The sequence below is a fragment of the Gopherus flavomarginatus genome, chromosome 20 (assembly GCF_025201925.1).
Source record: "Gopherus flavomarginatus isolate rGopFla2 chromosome 20, rGopFla2.mat.asm, whole genome shotgun sequence".
Classification (NCBI taxonomy): Eukaryota; Metazoa; Chordata; order Testudines; family Testudinidae; genus Gopherus; species Gopherus flavomarginatus.
The window spans coordinates 3,175,436-3,196,286 of NC_066636.1; the positions used below are offsets into that span (position 1 = coordinate 3,175,436).

Below are 20,851 nucleotides of genomic sequence, written 5' to 3' on the forward strand. Positions count from 1 at the left end.
CGAGAGAACCTCACCCAAAAATTTCTGCATTAAGCCCGTAACTTCTGTTTGAGCTAGAGCATATATTTTAGAAAGATATCCAGTCTTGACTTAAAGACTTTAATCCACCACTTACCTAAGGAACTTGTTCAAATAGCTAATTCCCCTCCCTGTTAAAAAATGCACCTTATTTCAAGTCTGAATTTATCTTGCTTTAGCTTCCATCCATTAGGACTTCTTATGCCTCTGCTAGATTAAAGAGCTGTCTACTACCAGAAGTCTCTTCCTCAATATAGGTAATTATATGCCAGGATCAAGTAATCTTTTAACCTTCTCTTGGATAAGCTAAATAGATGAAACACCCTGAGATGCTTTTTTCCAGGCTCTGAATCCATCCCAGGGCTCTTCTCCAAACCCTCTCCTATTATCTCAACATCCTTTCTAAAGTATGAACACCCGAATTAGACATACTGGGGCCAATTCTCTACTGATGTAACTTCATTTAAAGTTAATGGAAAGTTTGGTCCCGTATTCCATTACTGGCCTCATCAACTTCAGATCCCTGCTACTATAACATTGCAGTTGCTAGGCTCTGGTGAGAGAACATCAGAGCAAAGGTAGTTTCTGATTCATAGATATCTGGGGCTCCTTTGTTATCATGGAAGAAAAAAAACTGATGTGTTATTCCCACTCAGATGACCTGATGCACATTTAATATAATAGCAAAGGACTCAGCCAAAGCGTCCTTCATAGGAAACAATTTACCCTGACTGCATTCTGGGTGATTTTAGAGGACCCTCTTGCAAGAGATTTCATGGATACCCAAAAGAAATTATGGGGCACTTTCATGCTTCTCTAGTGGACTTGTGGGAGTAGAGGTCATCCTCTGATAAGGCCATGGGAAATTGTCATGAGGCCCCTGCTGCCAGCTCATTGTATTTTCTAGAATTCCTGGGACATCTCCCAGCTCCAGTAAATTCCAGAAAATTTAAGAGGAACTTTTTGCAAGATGTTCCATGAGTAGTGAAGGGAACTGTAGAGATGTCAACATCCCATCGCCCCTGGCAATCTCCCATAACCTCCCTGGAGCTACTGTGGGTTCCGTAGGAGACTGTTTGAGGTAACTCCCAGCAGCAATGCCTTCTGGATGCTATAGAGAGCTTTTTGTTTTCTGCATCGTGGATACCGGGCAGTGGGAGAAGTTAACTGTCATAAGCCCTCTGGAGCAACTGGTGTTTCTAAAACGTCTTTGCAACCCTGGAAAACGCAGCCAATGCTCCTTACTTGGCAAATGTTACCAGACAACAAACCAGTGAAAACATGGATGATTCACTGGATCTGTGGGAAGACAAATGACATGGAGAGGTAATCGCTGCCACTTCCACTGTTGCCTTTAAAGTTGTTGTCACTTACGGTATTGATGTTGAAACTACCGAAGCCCAGCAAGCTGTGGAATATTTATGATGTGCATTCTGTGTATTTATAATTATGTATCAGTGAGTCATTTGATTATCAGATGACTCAGGGAAGCTATGGACTATTTAAACCTGCTGGGGATATGGCCCCAGCATTATTCTCATCCACTGCAGGAAAGGAATATAATCCTTGCAAAAGTTCATACTTCCAAAGGCTGCATAAATTATTTCAACACACTGAATTGATGAGATACAGGGCAACAGAAGTTGCCTAGAGCATTTTGCAAGCAAAGGGTTAGGCTGATAGTGAGCAGCGATGCAGGATACTTTTGAGGCAAAATATGATAGTCAGAAAGCAAAGATAACTGCTTATACTCACCGCTGACTAGAATTGGTTGTTTTGCTACAACAGAAAGAGAAGTTAGGAATGCACACTGTTCAACTCCTCACCAGGGTAGCAGAGCTTGTAGCATCTAGTAACTTCAGAATAGGCCAAAGGAACTGTGGGACACTTCACCCTTGTCCAGTGGACTTGTAGGAGAAGAGATCATCCTCCCATGAGGCCATGGGAAATTCTCATGAGGCCCCCAGTGGGGATAGGGCTGTATCCCAAAACTCTTGGGATATCTGCTAGGTGCAGTGCATTCTGGGTGTTTGTCAAAGACCCTCTTGCAAGATATTTCATGGGTGCCCAAAGGAATTGTTGAGAGGACATCCTCCCATCAACCCAGGGAATCTCATATAAGCCGACCAATTATGTGCTCACCTGGGGACCCCCAGTAGAAGTGCCTTCTGAGTGATAACAAAAGGCCTCCTCTGGTATGTCTCATTGCTACCCCGGGGACTGTGGGAGAGGAGGTCAGCCTGCTATAAGCCTCTGGAGATTATCATAAGTCCTGTGAAGTAGAAGGACTTTCCATGTTGCCTTCACAACATGGGCAAACGCACCCAATGCTCCTTGCAGGCAAACTTTACCAGACGTTAAGGTAGGTGAAACGGGGTCCATTCACTGTTGTGTGTGAAGCTACATAGCATGGGGAGGGAATCTCTGCTACTTACGCTGTTGTCGTCAAAGCTGCCGTCGCCCACGTTGCCGGTGTCTACGCTACCAGACCCCTGCAAGATGGGGAACGTTTATTATGTGTAATGTGTTAACAGCTGTAGGGCTCCAACAGATATTCTATCGACCCTGTGGGGCGACGGACAATTTATAGGATGTGGGGATGTGACGTATTGATTCCAGTGCTTCTCTGGCCAATTTACACCAGTAGGAACCTGACCTTGTTGATTTCTCTGAAGCTACGATAAATTTACATCAACTGCGGAACTGCCCCAACATCATTCTCATCCACTGATGGAAACCAAGAGATATTCCTTGGTAAAGCTCCAACATCCCAAACCTGCACATAAGTTATACTAAGTCCACCTGATGAGGACGGCAGTAGCCTAGAGGGTTTTGCTAACAAAGGGCTGGGCTGTTAGTGAGCAGTGAGACAGAATACTATTGAGGCAAAGCATGATAGTCCAATAGCAAAGATAACTGCTGATACTCACCACTGACCAGAATTGGTTGTTTTGCTACAAGAGAAAGATAAGTTAGAATGCACACTGTTCAACTCCCCCTCAGGGTAGCAGAGGTTGTACCATGTTGTATTTTCCGAATAGCCACATCAGATCTAACCAATAGGCCAGTCTACCCTGATGTTCCTCCCAGGAGTGGACCAGAGGAACAAGCACCCATAGTCCTCTCTCCTAAAAGGCCCAGTATTCCAGTGCTGGCCTCATTAATGACATAGACATAGGTACTATCTCCTTGTTGCTGTTCTGAAAGTACTACATGGCACTCATAGTAACATTTTAACTCTTATGCTATGGTGAGATGCCCTCCCATCTAAGTAGGTTTCTTATTTACAGATATCTGGGTCTCCTCTATTATTCCGCAAGAAAAACGCCAGATTATTCCCACTCAGATGACATGAGGCAAATTTAATCTAATGGCAAAGGAGGCAGCCAAGATACCCTTGATAGGTTACAATTGACCCTCCCTTCCTAGGGATTGTTGCCAAGAGCAGTGCCATCTGGTTGATGTCAAAAAGTGTCTTCTGGCCTGTCTCATTGCTACTCCACGGACTGTGGGAGAGTGGGGTCAACCTGCTATAAGCCTCTGGAGATGTTCCTAAGCCCTGTGGAGTGGGAGGACTCTCCATGCTGCCTTCGCAACATGAGCAAACGCAGCCAATGCTCCTCGCAGGTAAATGTTACCAGACATCAAACTAGCTGAAACAGGGTCCATTCGCTGATGTGTGTGGAGCTACATGGCATGAGGAGGGAATCTCTGCTACTTACGCTGTTGTCATCAAAGCTGCCGTCTCCCACGTTGCCGGTGTCTACTCTACCGGAGCCCTGCAAGATGGAGAATGTTTATTATGTGTATTGTGGTAACACCTGTAGGGGTCCACGGATATTCCATCGACCCAGTGAGGCCTTGGATAATTTATAGCATCTGGGGATGTGATATAGTGATTCCAGTGTTTCTCTGGACAATTTACACCAGTGGGAACCTGGCCCTGTTATTTCCACTGAAGCTACGGCAAATTTACATCAACTGGGAATCTCGCCACAACATCATTCTCATCCACTTGTGGAAACCAAGGAATAATCCTTGGTAAAGCTCCAACATGCCAAGGCTGAAAATTTGTTATTCCAAGCCTGACTGATGGGATAAAAGGGGTCTGGACAGCAGTAACCTAGAGGGTTTTGCCAACAAAGGGTTGGGCTGTTAATGAGCAGCGATACAGAATACTATTGAGGCAAAGCATGATTGTCTGATAGCAGAGATAGCTGCTGATACTCACCACTGACCAGAATTGGTTGTTTTGCTACAACAGAAAGAGAAGTTAGGAATGCACACTGTTCAACTCCCCCTCAGGGTAGCAGAGGTTGTACCATGTTGTATTTTCAGAATAGCCACACCAGATCTGACCAATAGGCCAATCTACCCTGATGATCCTCCCAGGGGTGGAGCAGAGGAATGAGCACCCATAGTCCTCTCTCCTAAAAGGCCCAGTATTCCAGTGCTGGCCTAATTAATGACATAGACATGGGTACTATCTCCTTGTTGCTATTCTGAAAGTACTATATGGTACTCATAGTAACATTTTAACTCTTATGCTATGGTGAGATGCCCTCCCATCTAAGTCAGTTTCTTATTCACAGATCTCTGGGTGTCCTTTATTATTCTGCAAGAATCAAGCCACATGTAATTCCCACTCACATGGCACAATTTACCTTCAGTTCCTAGGTCTGTTGTCAAGAGCAGTGTATTCCGTGTGATTTCAGAAGGATCTCTTGTGAGAGATTTAGTGGGTGCCCAAAGGAATTGTGAGATACTTCATGCCTGTCTAGTGGACTTGTCGGAGAAGAGATCATTGTCCCATGAGGCCATGGGAAATTCTCATGAGGCCCCCAGTTTGGATGAGCACGTATCCCAAAACTCTTCGGATATCTCCACATGCAATGCCTTGTGGGTGATGTCAAAGACACTTTTGCAACATAATTCATAGGTGCCCAAAAGAATTGTGGAGAGGACAACCTGCCATCAACCCTGGCATTCTCATTTAAGCTTCCCAAATATGTGTTCACCTGGAGACCCTCTGAGGTAGCTCCCAGTAGAAGTGCCTTCTGAGTGATATCAAAAGCCTTCTTCTGGCATACCTCATTGCTGTGGGAGAAGAGGTCAAACTGCTATAAACCTCTGAAGATTTTCATAGTCCCTGTGGAGTGGGAGGACTTTCCATTCTGCCGTCGCAACATGAGCAAATGCAGCCAATGCGCCTCGCAGGTAAACGTTACCAGACATCAAACTAGCTGAAACAGGGTCCATTCACTGATGTGTGTGAAGCTACATGGCATGGAGAGTGAATCTCTGCTACTTACGCTGTTGTCATCAAAGCTGCCGTCGGCCACGTTGCCGGTGTCTACGCTACCGGAGCCCTGCAAGATGGGGAACGTTTATTATGTGTATTGTGGTAACACTTGTAGGGCTCCAGCAGATATTCCGTCTACCCGGTGGGGCCACAGATAATTTAATGCATTTGGGGATGTGGTGTATTGATTCCAGTTCTTCTTTAGACAATTTACACCAGTGGGAACCTGGCCCCGTTGGCCGCTCCGTCCCTAGGAATTCTGCTGCCCTATGCAGCCCCCCCTTGGGGAGGCGGGGTTTTGGGACCCCAGGCCTCCGTGGGGGGTGGGGGTAACAGGCCTTTAATGGGGAGGCTGGCTTGGGGGGCAGAGGGGAACCCCACTCCAGCACTCACCAGTGGCACAGCTGAGACCGGATAGCTGCACTCCTGCTACTGGTGAATGCAGGCCCAGCCCGGTTTCAAAATTCAGGGGAGTGGGGGCTGGTCAGGAGAGAGAAGAGGTGAGGCTGGGACAGAGCAGGGGCAGGGACCCTGGGGAAGAGCCAGAGTAGGGCCTGGAGCAGCACGCAGCTGCGTAGAGCACCAGGAAATGTGTTGCCCTATATTTCCTGGTGCTCTACGCAGCTGTATACTTTGCGTATGGGTAAGGACGGCCCTGCCCGTTGATTCCAGTGCAGCTAAGGGAAATTTACATCAAGTGGAGATCTGACCACAAAATCATTCTCATCCACTGGTGGAAACCAAGAGATAATCCTTGGTAAAGCATCAACATCTGAAGCCTGCAAATTTGTAATCCCAAGTCTGACCTCTGGGATAAAAGAGGTCAGGACAGCTATAGCCTAGAGACTTTTGCTAACAAAGGGCAGAGCTGTTAGTCAAAGCATGATAGTCCGATAGCAAAGAGAACTGCTGATACTCACCACTGACCAGAATTGGTTGTTTTGCTGCAACAGAAAGAGAAGTTAGGAATGCACACTGTTCATCTCCACACAAGGGTAGCAGAGATTGTATCATGTATTACTTTCAGAACAGGCAAACCAGATCTGACCAATGTTTCTCGGGATTCTTGCAACCTACAGCTCTTGGTAACTTTTACTCTGTGCTAGGTAGTGTCAGGAAATAAATCAGGGGAGACACGGCCAGCCGACCGATCGATGGCTGGCACAAATAGGACAACATGGGAGTGCTTTCACTTAAAGCTAAACTTTACTTAGTCTCAAGCATGTACACACATCCGCAAGAGCTTAGTAACACACTCCCAACCCTCGATAATTGCTGACACTGAGTGTCTCTTGAGTGGCACAGTGGCAGCCCGCGTGCCCATGAGGAACACAAGATGCATCCAGAGGGAGGACCAGTCCTGAAAAGTCCTCCTCATCTCAAGTTTTTCCTCCTTATTTATACATTAGTAACAGAATGACATGTCCCTTAAAGAAACCTTGTTAAGTAAGCAGTTTCAATGATCAAGCAAGAGGTTTCTTCTGATTATTGTGGTTTCAGGCACTTTACTGGTTTGCCAAAGTCTCCCCATACAACCAATAGGCCAATCTACCCTGATGATCCTCTCAGGGGTGGAGCAGAGGAATGAATGACACTAGTCCTCTCTCCTAAAATGCCCAGTATTTCAGTGCTGGCGCATTAATGACATAGATATGGGTACTATCTCCTTGTTGCTATTCTGAAAGTACTACATTGTATTCATGGTAACATTTTAACTCTTATTTTATGCTGAGATGCCCTCCCATCTAAAGAGGTTTCTTATTCACAGATATCTGGGTCTCCTCTATTATTCCACGAGAAACAAGCCACATATTATTACCTCTCAGATGTTATGAGGCAAATTTAATAGCAAAAGAGAAAGCCAAGATACAGTTGATAGAACACAATTCATCCTTCCTTCCTAGAACTGTTGCCAAAAGCAATGCATGCCGTGTGATTTCGGGAGGATCTCTTGTGAGAGATTTAGTGGGTGCTCAAAGGAACTGTGGGACATTCCATGCCTGTCCCATGGACTTTTCGAAGAAGAGACCATCCTCCTCTGAGGCCATGGGAAATTCTCATGAGGCCCCCAGTTGGGATGGGCATATATCCCAAAACTCTTAGGATATCACCAAGGTGCAATGCTTTGTGGGTGATGTCAAAGACCCTCTTGCAAGATAATTCATGGGTGCCCAAAGAAATTGTGGAGATGACAACCTCTCATCAACCCTGAGAATCTCATTTAAGCTTCCCAAATAAGTGTTCACCTGGAGACCCTCTGAGGTAGCTCCCATTAGAAGTGCCTTCTGAGAGATATCAAAAAGCCTCATGTGGCATGTCTCATTGCTACGCCACGGACTGTGGGAGAGGAGGTCAATCTGCTATAACCCTATGGAGATTTTCATAGGCCCTGTGGAGTGGGAGGACTTTCCATGCTGCCTTCACACTATGGGCAAATGCAGCCAATGCTCCTCGCAGGCAAATGTTACCAGACATCAAACTAGTTGAAACGGGGTCCATGCACTGATGAGTGTAAGGCTACATGGCATGGGGAGGGAATCTCTGCTACTTACACTGTTGTCGTCAAAGCTGCCGTCGGCCACATTGCCGGTGTCTACGCTCCCGGAGCCCTGCAAGATGGGGAATGTTTATTATGTGTATTATGGTTACACCTATAGGGCTCCAAGAGATATTCTATTGACTACTGGGGCTATGGATAATTTATAGCATGTGGGGATTACAGTGCTTCTCTAAACAATTTACCCCAGTGGGAACCTGGCCCTGTTGGCAGGGCCATCCCTAGCAATTCTGCAGCAGTACGCAGCCCCTCGACTGGGGAGTGGGGAGTTGTGGGGCTCCAGTCCTCTGGGGAAGGGAGCGGGACTCAGGCCTCCATGGGGAGCCAGGGGTTGCTTGGAGGGCTGAGAAGAATCAAACCCCAGTGCTCACCAGCATCATGGCTGGGACTGGATCGCTGCATTCCCACCGTTGTTGAGTCCAGATCCAGCCTGGCTGCAAAACTCAGAGGAGTTGGGGCAAGGCTGGTCAGGGGAGAGAAGTGGTGGGGCTGGGGCAGAGCAGGGGCAGAGGCCGCGGGGAAGAGCCAGAGCAGGGTCTAGAGCAGCACGCAGCTGCTCAGAGCACCAAGTAATTAGTTGCCCCATATTTCCTGGTACCCTACGCAGCTGCTTAATTGGCTTATGGGTAACCACAGCCCTGCCCATTTATTCCACTAAAGCTATGGGAAATTTACATCAACTGGGGATCTGGCCACAAAACCATTCTCATCCAAGGGTGGAAACCAAGAGATAATCCTTGGTAAAGCACCGAATTCCAAAGGCTGCAAATTTGTAATACCAAGCCTGACCTCTGGGATAAAAGAGGTCAGGACAGTTATAGCCTAGAGACTTTTGCTAACAAAGGGCAGCAGCTGTTAGTCAAAGCATGATAGTCCAATAGCAAAGAGAACTGCTGATACTCACCACTGACCAGAATTGGTTGTTTTGCTGCAACAGAAAGAGTAGTTAGGAATGCACACTGTTCATCTCCACACGAGGGTAGCAGAGATTGTACCATGTATTACTTTCAGAACAGGCAAACCAGATCTGACCAATGTTTCTCGGGATTCTTGCAACCTACAGCTCTTGGTAACTTTTACTCTGTGCTAGGTAGTGTCAGGAAATAAATCAGGGGAAACACGGCCAGCCGACCGATCGATGGCTGGCACAAACAGGACAACATGGGAGTGCTTTCACTTAAAGCTAAACTTTACTTAGTCTCAAGCACGTACACACATCCGCAAGAGTTTAGTAACACACCCCCAACCCTCGATAATTGCTGACACTGAGTGTCTCTTGAGTGGCACAGTGGCAGCCCGCGTGCCCATGAGGAACACAAGATGCATCCAGAGGGAGGACCAGTCCTGAAAAGTCCTTCCCATCTCAAGTTTTTCCTCCTTATTTATACATTAGTAATAGAATGACATGTCCCTTAAAGAAACCTTGTTAAGTAAGCAGTTTCAATGATCAAGCAAGAGGTTTCTTCTGATTATTGTGGTTTCAGGCACTTTACTGGTTTGCCAAAGTCTCCCCATACAACCAATAGGCCAATCTACCCTGATGATCCTCTCAGGGGTGGAGCAGAGGAATGAGTGACACCAGTCTTCTCTCCTAAAATGCCCAGTATTTCAGTGCTGGCGCAATAATGACATAGATATGGGTACTATCTCCTTGTTGCTATTTTGAAAGTACTACATTGTATTCATGGTAACATTTTAACTCTTATTTTATGCTGAGATGCCCTCCAATCTAAAGAGGTTTCTTATTCACAGATATCTGGGTCTCCTCTATTATTCCACGCGAAACAAGTCACATATTATTACCTCTCAGATGTCATGAGGCAAATTTAATAGCAAAAGAGAAAGCCAAGATACAGTTGATAGAACACAATTCATCCTCCCTTCCTAGAACTGTTGCCAAAAGCAATGCATGCCGTGTGATTTCGGGAGGATCTCTTGTGAGAGATTTAGTGGGTGCTCAAAGGAACTGTGGGACATTCCATGCCTGTCCCATGGACTTTTCGAAGAAGAGATCATACTCCTCTGAGGCCATGGGAAATTCTCATGAGGCCCCCAGTTGGGATGGGCATATATCCCAAAACTCTTAGGATATCACCAAGGTGCAATGCTTTGTGGGTGATGTCAAAGACCCTCTTGCAAGATAATTCATGGGTGCCCAAAGAAATTGTGGAGATGACAACCTCTTATCAACCCTGAGAATCTCATTTAAGCTTCCCAAATAAGTGTTCACCTGGAGACCCTCTGAGGTAGCTCCCATTAGAAGTGCCTTCTGAGAGATATCAAAAAGCCTCATGTGGCATGTCTCATTGCTACTCCACGGACTGTGGGAGAGGAGGTCAATCTGCTATAACCCTATGGAGATTTTCATAGGCCCTGTGGAGTGGGAGGACTTTCCATGCTGCCTTCACACTATGGGCAAATGCAGCCAATGCTCCTCGCAGGCAAATGTTACCAGACATCAAACTAGTTGAAACGGGGTCCATGCACTGATGTGTGTAAGGCTACATGGCATGGGGAGGGAATCTCTGCTACTTACACTGTTGTCGTCAAAGCTGCCGTCGGCCACGTTGCCGGTGTCTACGCTCCCGGAGCCCTGCAAGGTGGGGAATATTTATATGTGTATTATGGTTACACCTATAGGGCTCCAACAGATATTCTATTGACTAGTGGGGCTATGAATAATTTATAGCATGTGGGGATTACAGTGCTTCTCTAAACAATTCACCCCAGTGGGAACCTGGCCCTGTTGGCAGGGCCATCCCTAGCAATTCTGCAGCAGTACGCAGCCCCCCGACTGGGGAGTGGGAAGTTGTGGGGCTCCAGTCCTCCGGGGAAGGGAGCGGGACCCAGGCCTCCATGGGGAGCCAGGGGTTGCTTGGAGGGCCGAGAAGAATCAAACCCCAATGCTCACCAGCATCATGGCTGGGACTGGATCGCTGCTTTCCCACCGTTGTTGAGTGCAGATCCAGCCTGGCTGCAAAACTCAGAGGAGTTGGGGCAAGGCTGGTCAGGGGAGAGAAGTGGTGGGGCTGGGGCAGAGCAGGGGCAGGGGCCGCGGGGAAGAGCCAGAGCAGGGTCTAGAGCAGCACGCAGCTGCTCAGAGCACCAAGAAATTAGTTGCCCCATATTTCCTGGTACCCTACGCAGCTGCTTAATTGGCTTATGGGTAACCACAGCCCTGCCCATTTATTCCACTAAAGCTATGGGAAATTTACATCAACTGGGGATCTGGCCACAAAACCATTCTCATCCAAGGGTGGAAACCAAGAGATAATCCTTGGTAAAGCACCGACATCCAAAGGCTGCAAATTTGTAATACCAAGCCTGACCTCTCGGACAAAAGGGGTCAGGATGGCGGTAGCCTAGAGGGTTTTGCTAACAAAGGGTTGAGCTGTTAGTGAGCAGCGATACAGAATACTATTGAGGCAAAGCATGATAGTCTGATAGCAAAGATAACGGCTGATACTCACCACTGACCAGAATTGGTTGTTTTGCTACAAGAGAAAGAGAAGTTAGGAATGCACACTGTTCAACTCCCCACCAGGGTAGCAGAGGTTGTACCATTTGGTAACTTCAGAACAGCCACAACAGATCAGACCAATAGGCCAATCTACCCTGATGATCCTCCCAGGGGTGGAGCAGAGGAATAAGCGTCCCTAGTCCTCTCTCCTAAAAGGTCCAGTATTCCCGAGCTGGCCTCATTAATGACGTAGACATGGGTACTATCTCCTTGTTGCTATTCTGAAAGTACTACATGGTACTCATGGTAACATTTTAAGTCTTATGCTATGCTGAGATGCCGTCCCCATCTAAGTAGGTTTCTTATTCACAGATATCCGGGCCTCCTCTATTATTCAGCAAGAAAGAAACCACATATTATTCCCACTGAAATGACATGAGGCAAATTTAATCTAATAGCAAAGGAGGCAGCCAAGATACCCTTGATAGGACACAAGTGACCGTCACTTCCAAGGACTGTTGCCAAGAGCAGTGCATTCTGTGTGATTTTGGAAGGCACTTTTGTGAGAGATTTAGTGGGTGCCCAACGGAATTGTGGGATATTTCATGCCTGTCCAGTGGACTTGTAGAAGAAGCGATCATCCTCCCATAAGGCCATGGGAATTCTCATGAGGCCCCCAGTTGGGATGGGGATGTATCCCAAAACTATTGGGATATCTCTCAAATGCAATGCCTTGTGGGTGATGTCAAAGACGCTCTTGCAAGATATTTCATGGGTGCCCAAAGGAATTGTGGAGAGGACAACCTCCCATCAACCCTGGCAATCTCATTTAAGCCTTCCAAATATGTGTGCACCTGGAGACCCTCTGAGGTAGCTCCCAGTAAAAGTGCCTGCTGAGTGTTATCATAAAATCTCTTCTGGCCTGCCTCGTTGCTACCCCGGGGACTGTGGCAGAGGAGGTCAACCTTCTGTAAACCTCTGGAGATTTTCATAGTTCCTGTGGAGTGGGAGGACTTTCCATGCTGCCTTCATAACATGGGTAAACGCAGCCAATGCTCCTCCCAGGCAAACGTTACCAAACATCAAACTAGCTGAAACGGGATTAATTCACTGATGTGTGTGAAGATACATAGCATGAGGAGGTAATGTCTGCTACTTACACTGTTGTCATCAAAGCTGCCATCACCCACGTTGCCGGTGTCTACGCTACCAGAGCCCTGCAAGATGGGGAATGTTTATTATGTGTATTGTGGTAACACCTGTAGGTCTCCAATGGATTTTCCATCGATTCTGTGGGGCCTTGGATAATTTATAGCATCTGGGGATGTGGTGTATTGATTCCAATGCTTCTCTAGACAATTTACACCAGTGGGAACCTGGCCCGTTGGAAGGGCTGTCACTAGCAATTCTGCGGCCCTACGCAACCCATTTACGGGGGGTGGGGTTGTAGGGCCCATGGCCTCCATGAGGGGGAGTGAGTCCCAAGCCTCCATGGGGGGACTGGCTTGGGGGGCAGAGGGGAACCACCAGTGGGATGGCTGGGACCTGATCGTTGCACTCCTGCTACTGGGGAATTCAGACCCAGCTGGCTGCAAAACTCAGGGGAGTGGGGGCAGGGCTGGTCAGGGGAGAGAAGAGGCAGGGCGGGGCAGAGCAGGGGTGGGGGCCCTGGGGAAGAGCCAGAGCAGAGGCTGGAGCAGCATGCAGCTGTGTAGCCCCAAATTTCCTAGTGCCCTAGGCAGCTGTGTACTTTGCGTATGGATAAGGACAACTCTGCCCATTGATTCTAGTAAAGTTATGGGAAATTTGACTGCTGATACTCACCACTGACCAGAATTGGTTGTTTTGCTACAACAGAAAGAGAAGTTAGGAATGCACACTGTTCAACTCCCCACAAGGCTAGCAGAGGTTATACCAGCTAGTAACTTCAGAATAGTCACACCAGATCAGACCAATAGGCCAATCTACCCTGATAATCCTCCCAGGGGTGGAGCAGAGGGACAGTGACACTAGTCCGCTCTCCAGAAGACCCAGTATTCCAGTGCGGGACTCATCAATGCCACAGACATAGGTCATAGCTTCCTTGTTGCTACTCTGACATTTTAGCTCTTATGCCATGCTGAGATCCCCACACAGTTAAGTAGGTTTCTTATTCACAAATAGCTGGGTGTCCTTTATTTCTGTGCAAGAAAAAACCCACATGTTGCTCCCACTTGGATGACATGATGCATATTTAATCTAATAGCCAAGGAGTTGGCCAAAGTACCTTGGGTAGGACACAATTTACCCTCAATTCTTAGAACTATTGCCAAAAGCAGGGCATTTTGGAAGGATCTCTTGTGAGAGATTTAGTGGGTGCCCAAAGGAATTGTGGGACACTTCATGCCTGTCCAGGGGACTTGTAGGAGAAGAGATCATCCTCCCATAAGGCCATGGAAAATTCTCATAAGGCCCCGAGTTTGGATGGGGATGTATCTCAAAACTCCTGGGATATCTCCCAGGTGCAATGCCCTGTGGATGATGTGAAAAACCTTTTGCAAGATAATTTATAGGTGCCCAAAGGAATTGTGCAGAGGACAACCTCCCATCAACCCTGGCAATCTCATATAACCTCCCAAATGTGGGTTCACCTGGACATGGGGTCCATTCACTGTTGTGTGTGAAGCTACACAGCATGGGGAGGGAATCTCTGCTACTTACGCTGTTGTCGTCAAAGCTGCCGTCTCCCACGTTGCCGGTGTCTACGCTACCGGAGCCCTGCAAGATGGTGAATGTTTATTATGTGTATTGTGGTAACACCTGTAAGGGAATGTCTGCACTACAGGATTATTCCAATTTTACAGAAACCGGTTTTTGGAAACAGATTGTATAAAGTCAAGTGCACACAGCCACACTAAGCACATTAATTCGGTGGTTTGCATCCACGTACTGAGGCTAACGTTGATTTCCAGAGCATTGCACTGTGGGTAGCTATCCCATAGCTATCCCATAGTTCTCGCAGTCTCCCCCACCCATTGGAATTCCGGGTTGAGATCACAATGCATGATGGGGCAAAAACAGTGTCGCGGGTGATTCTGGGTAAATGTCTTCAGTCACTCCTCCCTCCGTGAAAGCAATGACAGACAATCATTTCACGCCCTTTTCCCTGGATTGCCCTGGCAGACGCCATAGCATGGCAACCATGGAGCCTGTTTAGCTTTTTTCACTCTCACCGTATGTGGACTGGATGCTGCTGACAGACGCGGTACCGCAGTGCTACACAGCAGCATCCTCTGGCCGTTGCAAGTTAGCAGAGACGGTTACCAGTCATATTGTACCGTCTGCTGCTGTCATGGATGCACCTGGCCGGTCTTGGGGAGGTTGGCTGGGGGCGCATGGAGAAAAATAGGTATGACTCCCCAGGTCATTCCCTTCTTTAAGTTTTTTCTAGTGAAGAGTCAGTCCTGCCTAGAATATCAGGCAAGCCTACTAAAGAACCAGAGAGGCAAACGGCCGCTCCAGGTGAGAGCCCCAGACATCCCGCAGAAATGATGAACGGCATGCCATTCTAGGGGGTGCCCCTACAATAACCCCATCCATTTCTTCCCTCCTGGGCTACCACGGCAGTGTCCCCCCATTTGTGTGATGAAGTAATAAAGAATGCAGGAAGAAACAGCCCTGACTTTATTGCCTCTTCAAGCAAAGATAAAAGGAGGGAGAGGAGGCAGCCTCCAGCTGCTACAATATTCCAAGCAGGACTGATCTCCAGGAGATAAAGCTTAAAGAAGGGAATGACCAGGAGTCATTCCTGTTTTTACCCAGGCACCCTTAGCCAATCTTACTGTGGCCAGCCAGGAGCACTCACGGGATTATGATGACAGGCACCCATCATATTGTACTGTCTTCTATCAGGAAGGGAAGAGGATGCTGCTGTGTAGCGCTGCAGCACCGCGTCTGCCAGCAGCATCCAGTAGACATACGGTGACATTGAAAAAAGGCGAGAAAAGATTTTTTTCCCTTTTCTTTCACAATGTGGGGGGGGAAGGGAAGGTGGCTGACGACATATACCCTAAACCGCCCACGGCAATGTTTTTGACCCTTCAGGCATTGGGAGCTCAGACAAGAATGCAAATGGTTTTCGGAGAATGCGGGAACTGTGGGATAGCTGCAGTCGTCAGTCGCCCCTCCCTCCGTGAGTGTCTATTTGATTCTTTGGCTTTCCGTGATGCTTGTCTCAGCTCCTTAAGTTTCACACAGCACTGTTTTGAGTCCCTATTGTGGCATTTCGTCTTTTGGAATGGAGCTCTGATAGAACAGATTCATCTCCTCATACAGACATCAGCTTCAGTATCTCCTGTACGGTCCATGCTGGAGCTCTTTTTGGATTCTGGGACTGCACGGATCCCCTTGCTGATCAGAGCTCCACGCTGGGCCAACAGGAAATGAAATTCAAAAGTTCGCAGGGCTTTTCCTGTCTACCTGGCCAGTGCATCCAAGTTCAGATTGCTGTCCAGAGCGGTCATAATGGTGCACTGTGGGACAGCGCCCAGAGGCCAATACCGTTGAATTGCAACCACACTAACCCTAATCCAAAATGGCAATACCGATTTCAGCGCTACTCCCCTCATCGGGGAAGAGTACAGATATGGATATTAAGAGTCCTTTATATCAATATAGAAGGCTTCATTGTGTGGATGGGTGCAGTGTTAATGCGATTTAACGCTGCTAAATTCTATATAAACTCATAGTGTAGACCAGGCCTATGTCTCCAACGGATATTCCATCTACCCTGTGAGGCCTTAGATAATTTATAGCATCTGGGCATGTGGCTACTGATTCCAGTGCTTCTCTGGACAATTTACACCAGTGAGAACCTGGCCCTATTGATTCCACTGAAGCTACAGCAAATTTACATCAACTGGGCCTCTGGCCACAACATCATTCTCATCCACTGGTGGAAACCAGAAGATAATCCTTGGTAAAGCACCGACATCTGAAGGCAGCAAATTTGTAATACCAAACCTGACCTCTGCAATAAAAGGGTTCAGAATGGCTGTAGCCTACAGAGTTTTGCTAACAAAGGGTTGGGCTGTTAGTGAGCAGCGATACAGAATACTATTGAGGCAAAGCATAACAGTCCGATAGCAAAGATAACTGCTGATACTCACCACTGACCAGAATTGGTTGTTTTGCTACAAGAGAAAGAGAAGTTAGGAATGCACACTGTTCAACTCCCGCTCAGGGCATCAGAGGGTGTACCATGTAGTATTTTCAGAATAGCCACATCAGTTCAGACCAACAGGCCAATCTACCCTGATGTCCCTCCCAGAAGTGGAGCAGAGGAATGGGCTCCCCTAGTCCTCTCTCCTAAAAGGCCCAGTATTCCAGTGCTGGCCTCACGAATGACATAGACATAGGTAACAGTTCTCTGTTGCTATTCTGAAAGTACTACATAGTGATAATGGTAACATTTAAACTCTTATACTATGCTGAAATCCCCTCACCTCTAAGTCAGTTTCTTGTTCACAGATCTCTGGGTGTCCTTTATTATTCCATAAGAAACAAGCCACATGTGATCCCCACTCCATGACACAATTGACTCTCCCTTCCTAGGACTGTTGCCAAGAGCAGTGCATTCCATGTGATTTTGGAAGGATCTCTTGTGAGAGATTTAGTGGGTGCCCAAAGGAATTGTGGGATATTTCATGCCTGTCCAATGGACTTGTAGGAGAAGAGATCATCCTCTCATGAGGCCATGGGAAATTCTCATGAGGCCCCCAGTTGGGATGGGGATATATCCCAAAATTCTTGTGATATCTCCCAGATGCAATGCCTTGTGGGTGATGTCAAAGACACTTTTGCAAGATAATTCATGGGTGCCCAAAGGAATTATGGAGATGACAACCTCTCATCAATCCTGAGAATCTCATTTAAGCCTCCCAAATAAATGTTCACCTGGAGACCCTCTGAGGTAGCTCCAATTAGAAGTGCCTTCTGAGAGATATCAAAAAGCCTCATGTGGCATGTCTCATTGCTACGCCACGGACTGTGGGAGAGGAGGTCAATCTGCTATAACCCTATGGAGATTTTCATAGGCCCTGTGGAGTGGGAGGACTTTCCATGCTGCCTTCACACTATGGGAAAATGCAGCCAATGTTCCTCGCAGGCAAATGTTACCAGACATCAAACTAGTTGGAACGGGGTCCATGCACTGATGTGTGTAAGGCTACATGGCATGGGGAGGGAATCTCTGCTACTTACACTGTTGTCGTCAAAGCTGCCGTCGGCCACATTGCCGGTGTCTACGCTACCGGAGCCCTGCAAGATGGGGAATGTTTATTATGTGTATTGTGGTAACACCTTTCAGTCTCCAGTGGAAATTTCATGTACTCAGTGGGGCCATGGCTAATTTAATGCATTTGTGGATGTGGCGTATTGATTCCAGTGCTTCTTTAGACAATTTACACAAGTGGGAACCCGGCCCCATTGACAGGACTGTACATAGCAATTCTGTGGCCCTACACAGCCCCCCCATTGGGGGGGAGAGGCTATGGGGCCTCAGTCCTCTGTGACGGGGAGTGGGGCCCAGGACTCCATGGGCAGAGACTGTCTTGGGGAGCAGAGGGGAACCCCACCCCAACACTCACCAGCATCGCAGCTGGGACCGGATCACTGCACTTCTGCTGCTGGTGAATGCATGCCCAGCCGGCTGCAAAACTCAGGGGAGTGATGGCAGGGCTGGTCAGGGGAGAGAAGAGGTGGGGCTGGGGCAGAGCAGGGGTGGGGTCTCTGAGGAAGAACCAGAGCAGGGCCTGGAGCAGCACACAGCTGCTCAGAGCATCAAGAAATTTGTTGCCCCAAATTTCCTGGTGCCCTACGCAGCTGAGTACTTTGCGTGTGGGTAAGGACGGCCCTGCCCATTGATTCCAGTGAAGCCTCAGGAAATTTACATCAAGTGGGGATCTGGCCCTAAATCATTCTCATTTGCTGATGGAAACCAAGAGATAATCCTTGGTAAAGCACTGATATCCAAAGGCTGCAAATTTTTAATACCAAACCTAATCCTTGGGATCAAAGGGTTCAGAACGGCTATAGCCTAGAGAGTTTTGCTGACAAAGGGTTGGGCTGTTAGTAAGCAGCAATACACAATATTCTTGAGGCAAAGCATGATAGTCTGATAGCAAAGATAACTGCTGATACTCACCACTGACCAGAATTGGTTGTTTTGCTACAAGAGAAAGAGAAGTTAGGAATGCACACTGTTCAACTCCCCACCAGGGTAGCAGAGGTTGTACCATGTAGTACTTTCAGAATAGGCACACCAGATCTGACCAATAGGCCAATCTACCCTGATGATCCTCCCAGGGGTGGAGTAGAGGAATGAGTGACACTAGTCCTCTTAAAAGGCCCAGTATTCCACTGCTGGCCTCATCAATGCCCTAGACATAGTAATATCTCCTTGTTGCTACTCTAACATTTTAGCTCCTATGCTATGCAAGATCCCCTCACAGCTATGTAGGTTTCTTATTCACAGATATCTGGGTCGCCTTTATTATTCTGTCAGAAAAAATCCACATGTTGCTCCCACTTGGATGACAATATGCAAATTTAATCTAAAAGCTAAGGAGTTTACCAAGGTCCCCTGGAAAATACTCAGTTGGGATGGGGCTGTATCCTAAAACCCTTTGGATATCTCCCAGGTGCAACGCCCTGTGGATGATGTGAAAGACCTTCTTGCAAGATAATTCATAGGTGCCCAAAGGAATTGTGGAGAGAAAAAGCTCCCATCAACCCTGACAATCTCATATGACCCTCTCAAATCTGGCCACGGGGTCCGTTCACTGATGTGTGTGAAGCTACATGGCATGGGGAGGGAATCTCTGCTACTTACGCTGTTGTCATCAAAGCTGCCGTCACCCACGTTGCCGGTGTCGACGCTACCGGAGCCCTGGAAGGTGGGGAATGTTTATTATGTGTATTGTGGTAACACCTTTAAGTCTCCAGTGGATATTTCATCTACTCAGTGAGGCCACGGATAATTTAATGTATTTGGAGATGTGGAGTATTGATTCCAAGCTTCACTAGACACTCTACATCACTGGGATCTAGCTCCATTGCTTCCACTGAAGCTACAGCAAATTTACATGAACTGGGGGTCTGGCTGCAACATCATTCTCATCCACATGTGGAAACCAAGGAATAATCCTTGGTAAAGCGCCCACATGCCAAAGCTGCAAATTTTAATACCAAGCCTAACCTCTGGGATAAACGGGTTCAGGATGGCTGTACCCTAGAGGGTTTTGCTAAAAAAGGGTAGGGTTGTTAGTGAGTAGCAGTACAGAATGCTATTGAGGCAAAGCATGATAGTCTGATAGCAAAGATAACTGCTGATACTCACCACTGACCAGAATTGGTTGTTTTGCTACAACAGAAAGAGAAGTTAGGAATGCATACTGTTCAACTCCCCACCAGGGTATCAGAGATTGTACTATGTAGTACTTTCAGAACAGCCATACCAGATCTGACCAATAGGCCAGTCTACCCCGATGATCCTTCCAGGGGTGGACCAGAGGAACGAGTGCCCGTAGTCCTCTCTCCAAAAAGGCCCAGTATTCCAGTGCTGACCTCATTAATGACACAGACATGGGTACTATTTCCTTGTTGCTATTCTGAATGTACTACATGGTACTCATGGTAACATTTTAACTCTTATGCTATGCTGAGATGCCCTCCCATCTAAGAAAGTTTCTTATTCACAGATCTCTGGGTCTCATCTATTATTCTGCAAGCCAGATATTATTCCCACTCAGATGACATGAGGCAAATTTAATCAAATAGCAAAGGAGGCAACCAAGATACCCTTGATAGGATACAACTGACCATCAGTTCCTAGGACTGTTGCCAAGAGCAGTGCATTCCGTGTGATTTTGGAAGGCTCTTTTGTGAGGAATTTAGTGGGTACCCAAAGGAACTGTGGGACACTTCAAGCCTGTTCAGGGGACTTTTAGGAGAAGACATCATCCTCCCATGAGGCCATGGGAAATTCTCATGAGGATCCCAATTGGGATGGGGATGTATCTCAAAATTCTTGCGATAGCTCCCAGGTGCAATGCCTTGTGGGTGATGTCAAAGACCCTCTTGCAACATAATTCATGGGTGTCCAAAGGAATTGTGGAGAGGACAACCTCCCATCAGCCCTGGCAATCTCATTTAAGCCTCCCAAATATGTGTTCTCCTGGAGACCCTCTGAGGCAGCTCCCAGCAAAAGTGCCTTCTTAGTGTTATCATAAAAAGTCTTCTGGCCTGTCTCATTGCTACCCCGGGGACTGTGGGAGAGGAGGTCAACCTGCCATAAGCCTCTGGAGATTTTCATAAGCCCTGTGGAGTGGGAGGACTTTCCATTCTGCCTTCACAACATGGGCAAATGTAGCCAATGCTCCCCGCAGGTAAACGTTACCAGACGTTAAACTAGCTGAAATGGGGTCCATGCACTGATGTGTGTGAAGCTACATAGCATGGGGAGGTAATCTCTGCT

At 47.4% G+C, this 20,851-nt stretch overlaps 1 protein-coding gene across 50 annotated transcripts in view; it reads right to left on the reverse strand.

The window, feature by feature from the left end:
• The window catches only part of LOC127037956 (uncharacterized PPE family protein PPE12-like), a 32,727-nt gene that overhangs the window by 348 nt on the left and 11,528 nt on the right, over window positions 1-20,851 (reverse strand). For 8 of the 50 annotated variants that reach the window (XM_050930177.1, XM_050930192.1, XM_050930187.1 and 5 more), the window contains 19 exons: window positions 19,715-19,738; window positions 19,208-19,264; window positions 18,521-18,544; window positions 17,578-17,634; window positions 16,485-16,508; window positions 14,038-14,094; window positions 13,162-13,185; window positions 12,498-12,554; window positions 11,348-11,371; window positions 10,414-10,470; window positions 8,782-8,805; window positions 7,873-7,929; window positions 6,241-6,264; window positions 5,331-5,387; window positions 4,250-4,273; window positions 3,741-3,797; window positions 2,949-2,972; window positions 2,454-2,510; window positions 1,774-1,797 (listed from right to left, as the gene is read on the reverse strand). In XM_050930177.1, the coding sequence (XP_050786134.1) occupies window positions 1,780-1,797; window positions 2,454-2,510; window positions 2,949-2,972; window positions 3,741-3,797; window positions 4,250-4,273; window positions 5,331-5,387; window positions 6,241-6,264; window positions 7,873-7,929; window positions 8,782-8,805; window positions 10,414-10,470; window positions 11,348-11,371; window positions 12,498-12,554; window positions 13,162-13,185; window positions 14,038-14,094; window positions 16,485-16,508; window positions 17,578-17,634; window positions 18,521-18,544; window positions 19,208-19,264; window positions 19,715-19,738 (747 nt within the window). In that variant the 3' untranslated portion in view covers window positions 1,774-1,779. Of the gene's footprint in view, window positions 1-1,773; window positions 1,798-2,160; window positions 2,239-2,453; window positions 2,511-2,948; window positions 2,973-3,740; window positions 3,798-4,249; window positions 4,274-5,330; window positions 5,388-6,240; window positions 6,265-7,872; window positions 7,930-8,781; window positions 8,806-10,413; window positions 10,471-11,347; window positions 11,372-12,497; window positions 12,555-13,161; window positions 13,186-14,037; window positions 14,095-16,484; window positions 16,509-17,577; window positions 17,635-18,520; window positions 18,545-19,207; window positions 19,265-19,714; window positions 19,739-20,851 lie in introns of all 50 variants that reach the window. The other 42 variants (XM_050930209.1, XM_050930190.1, XM_050930210.1 and 39 more) reach the window with 40 other exon arrangements.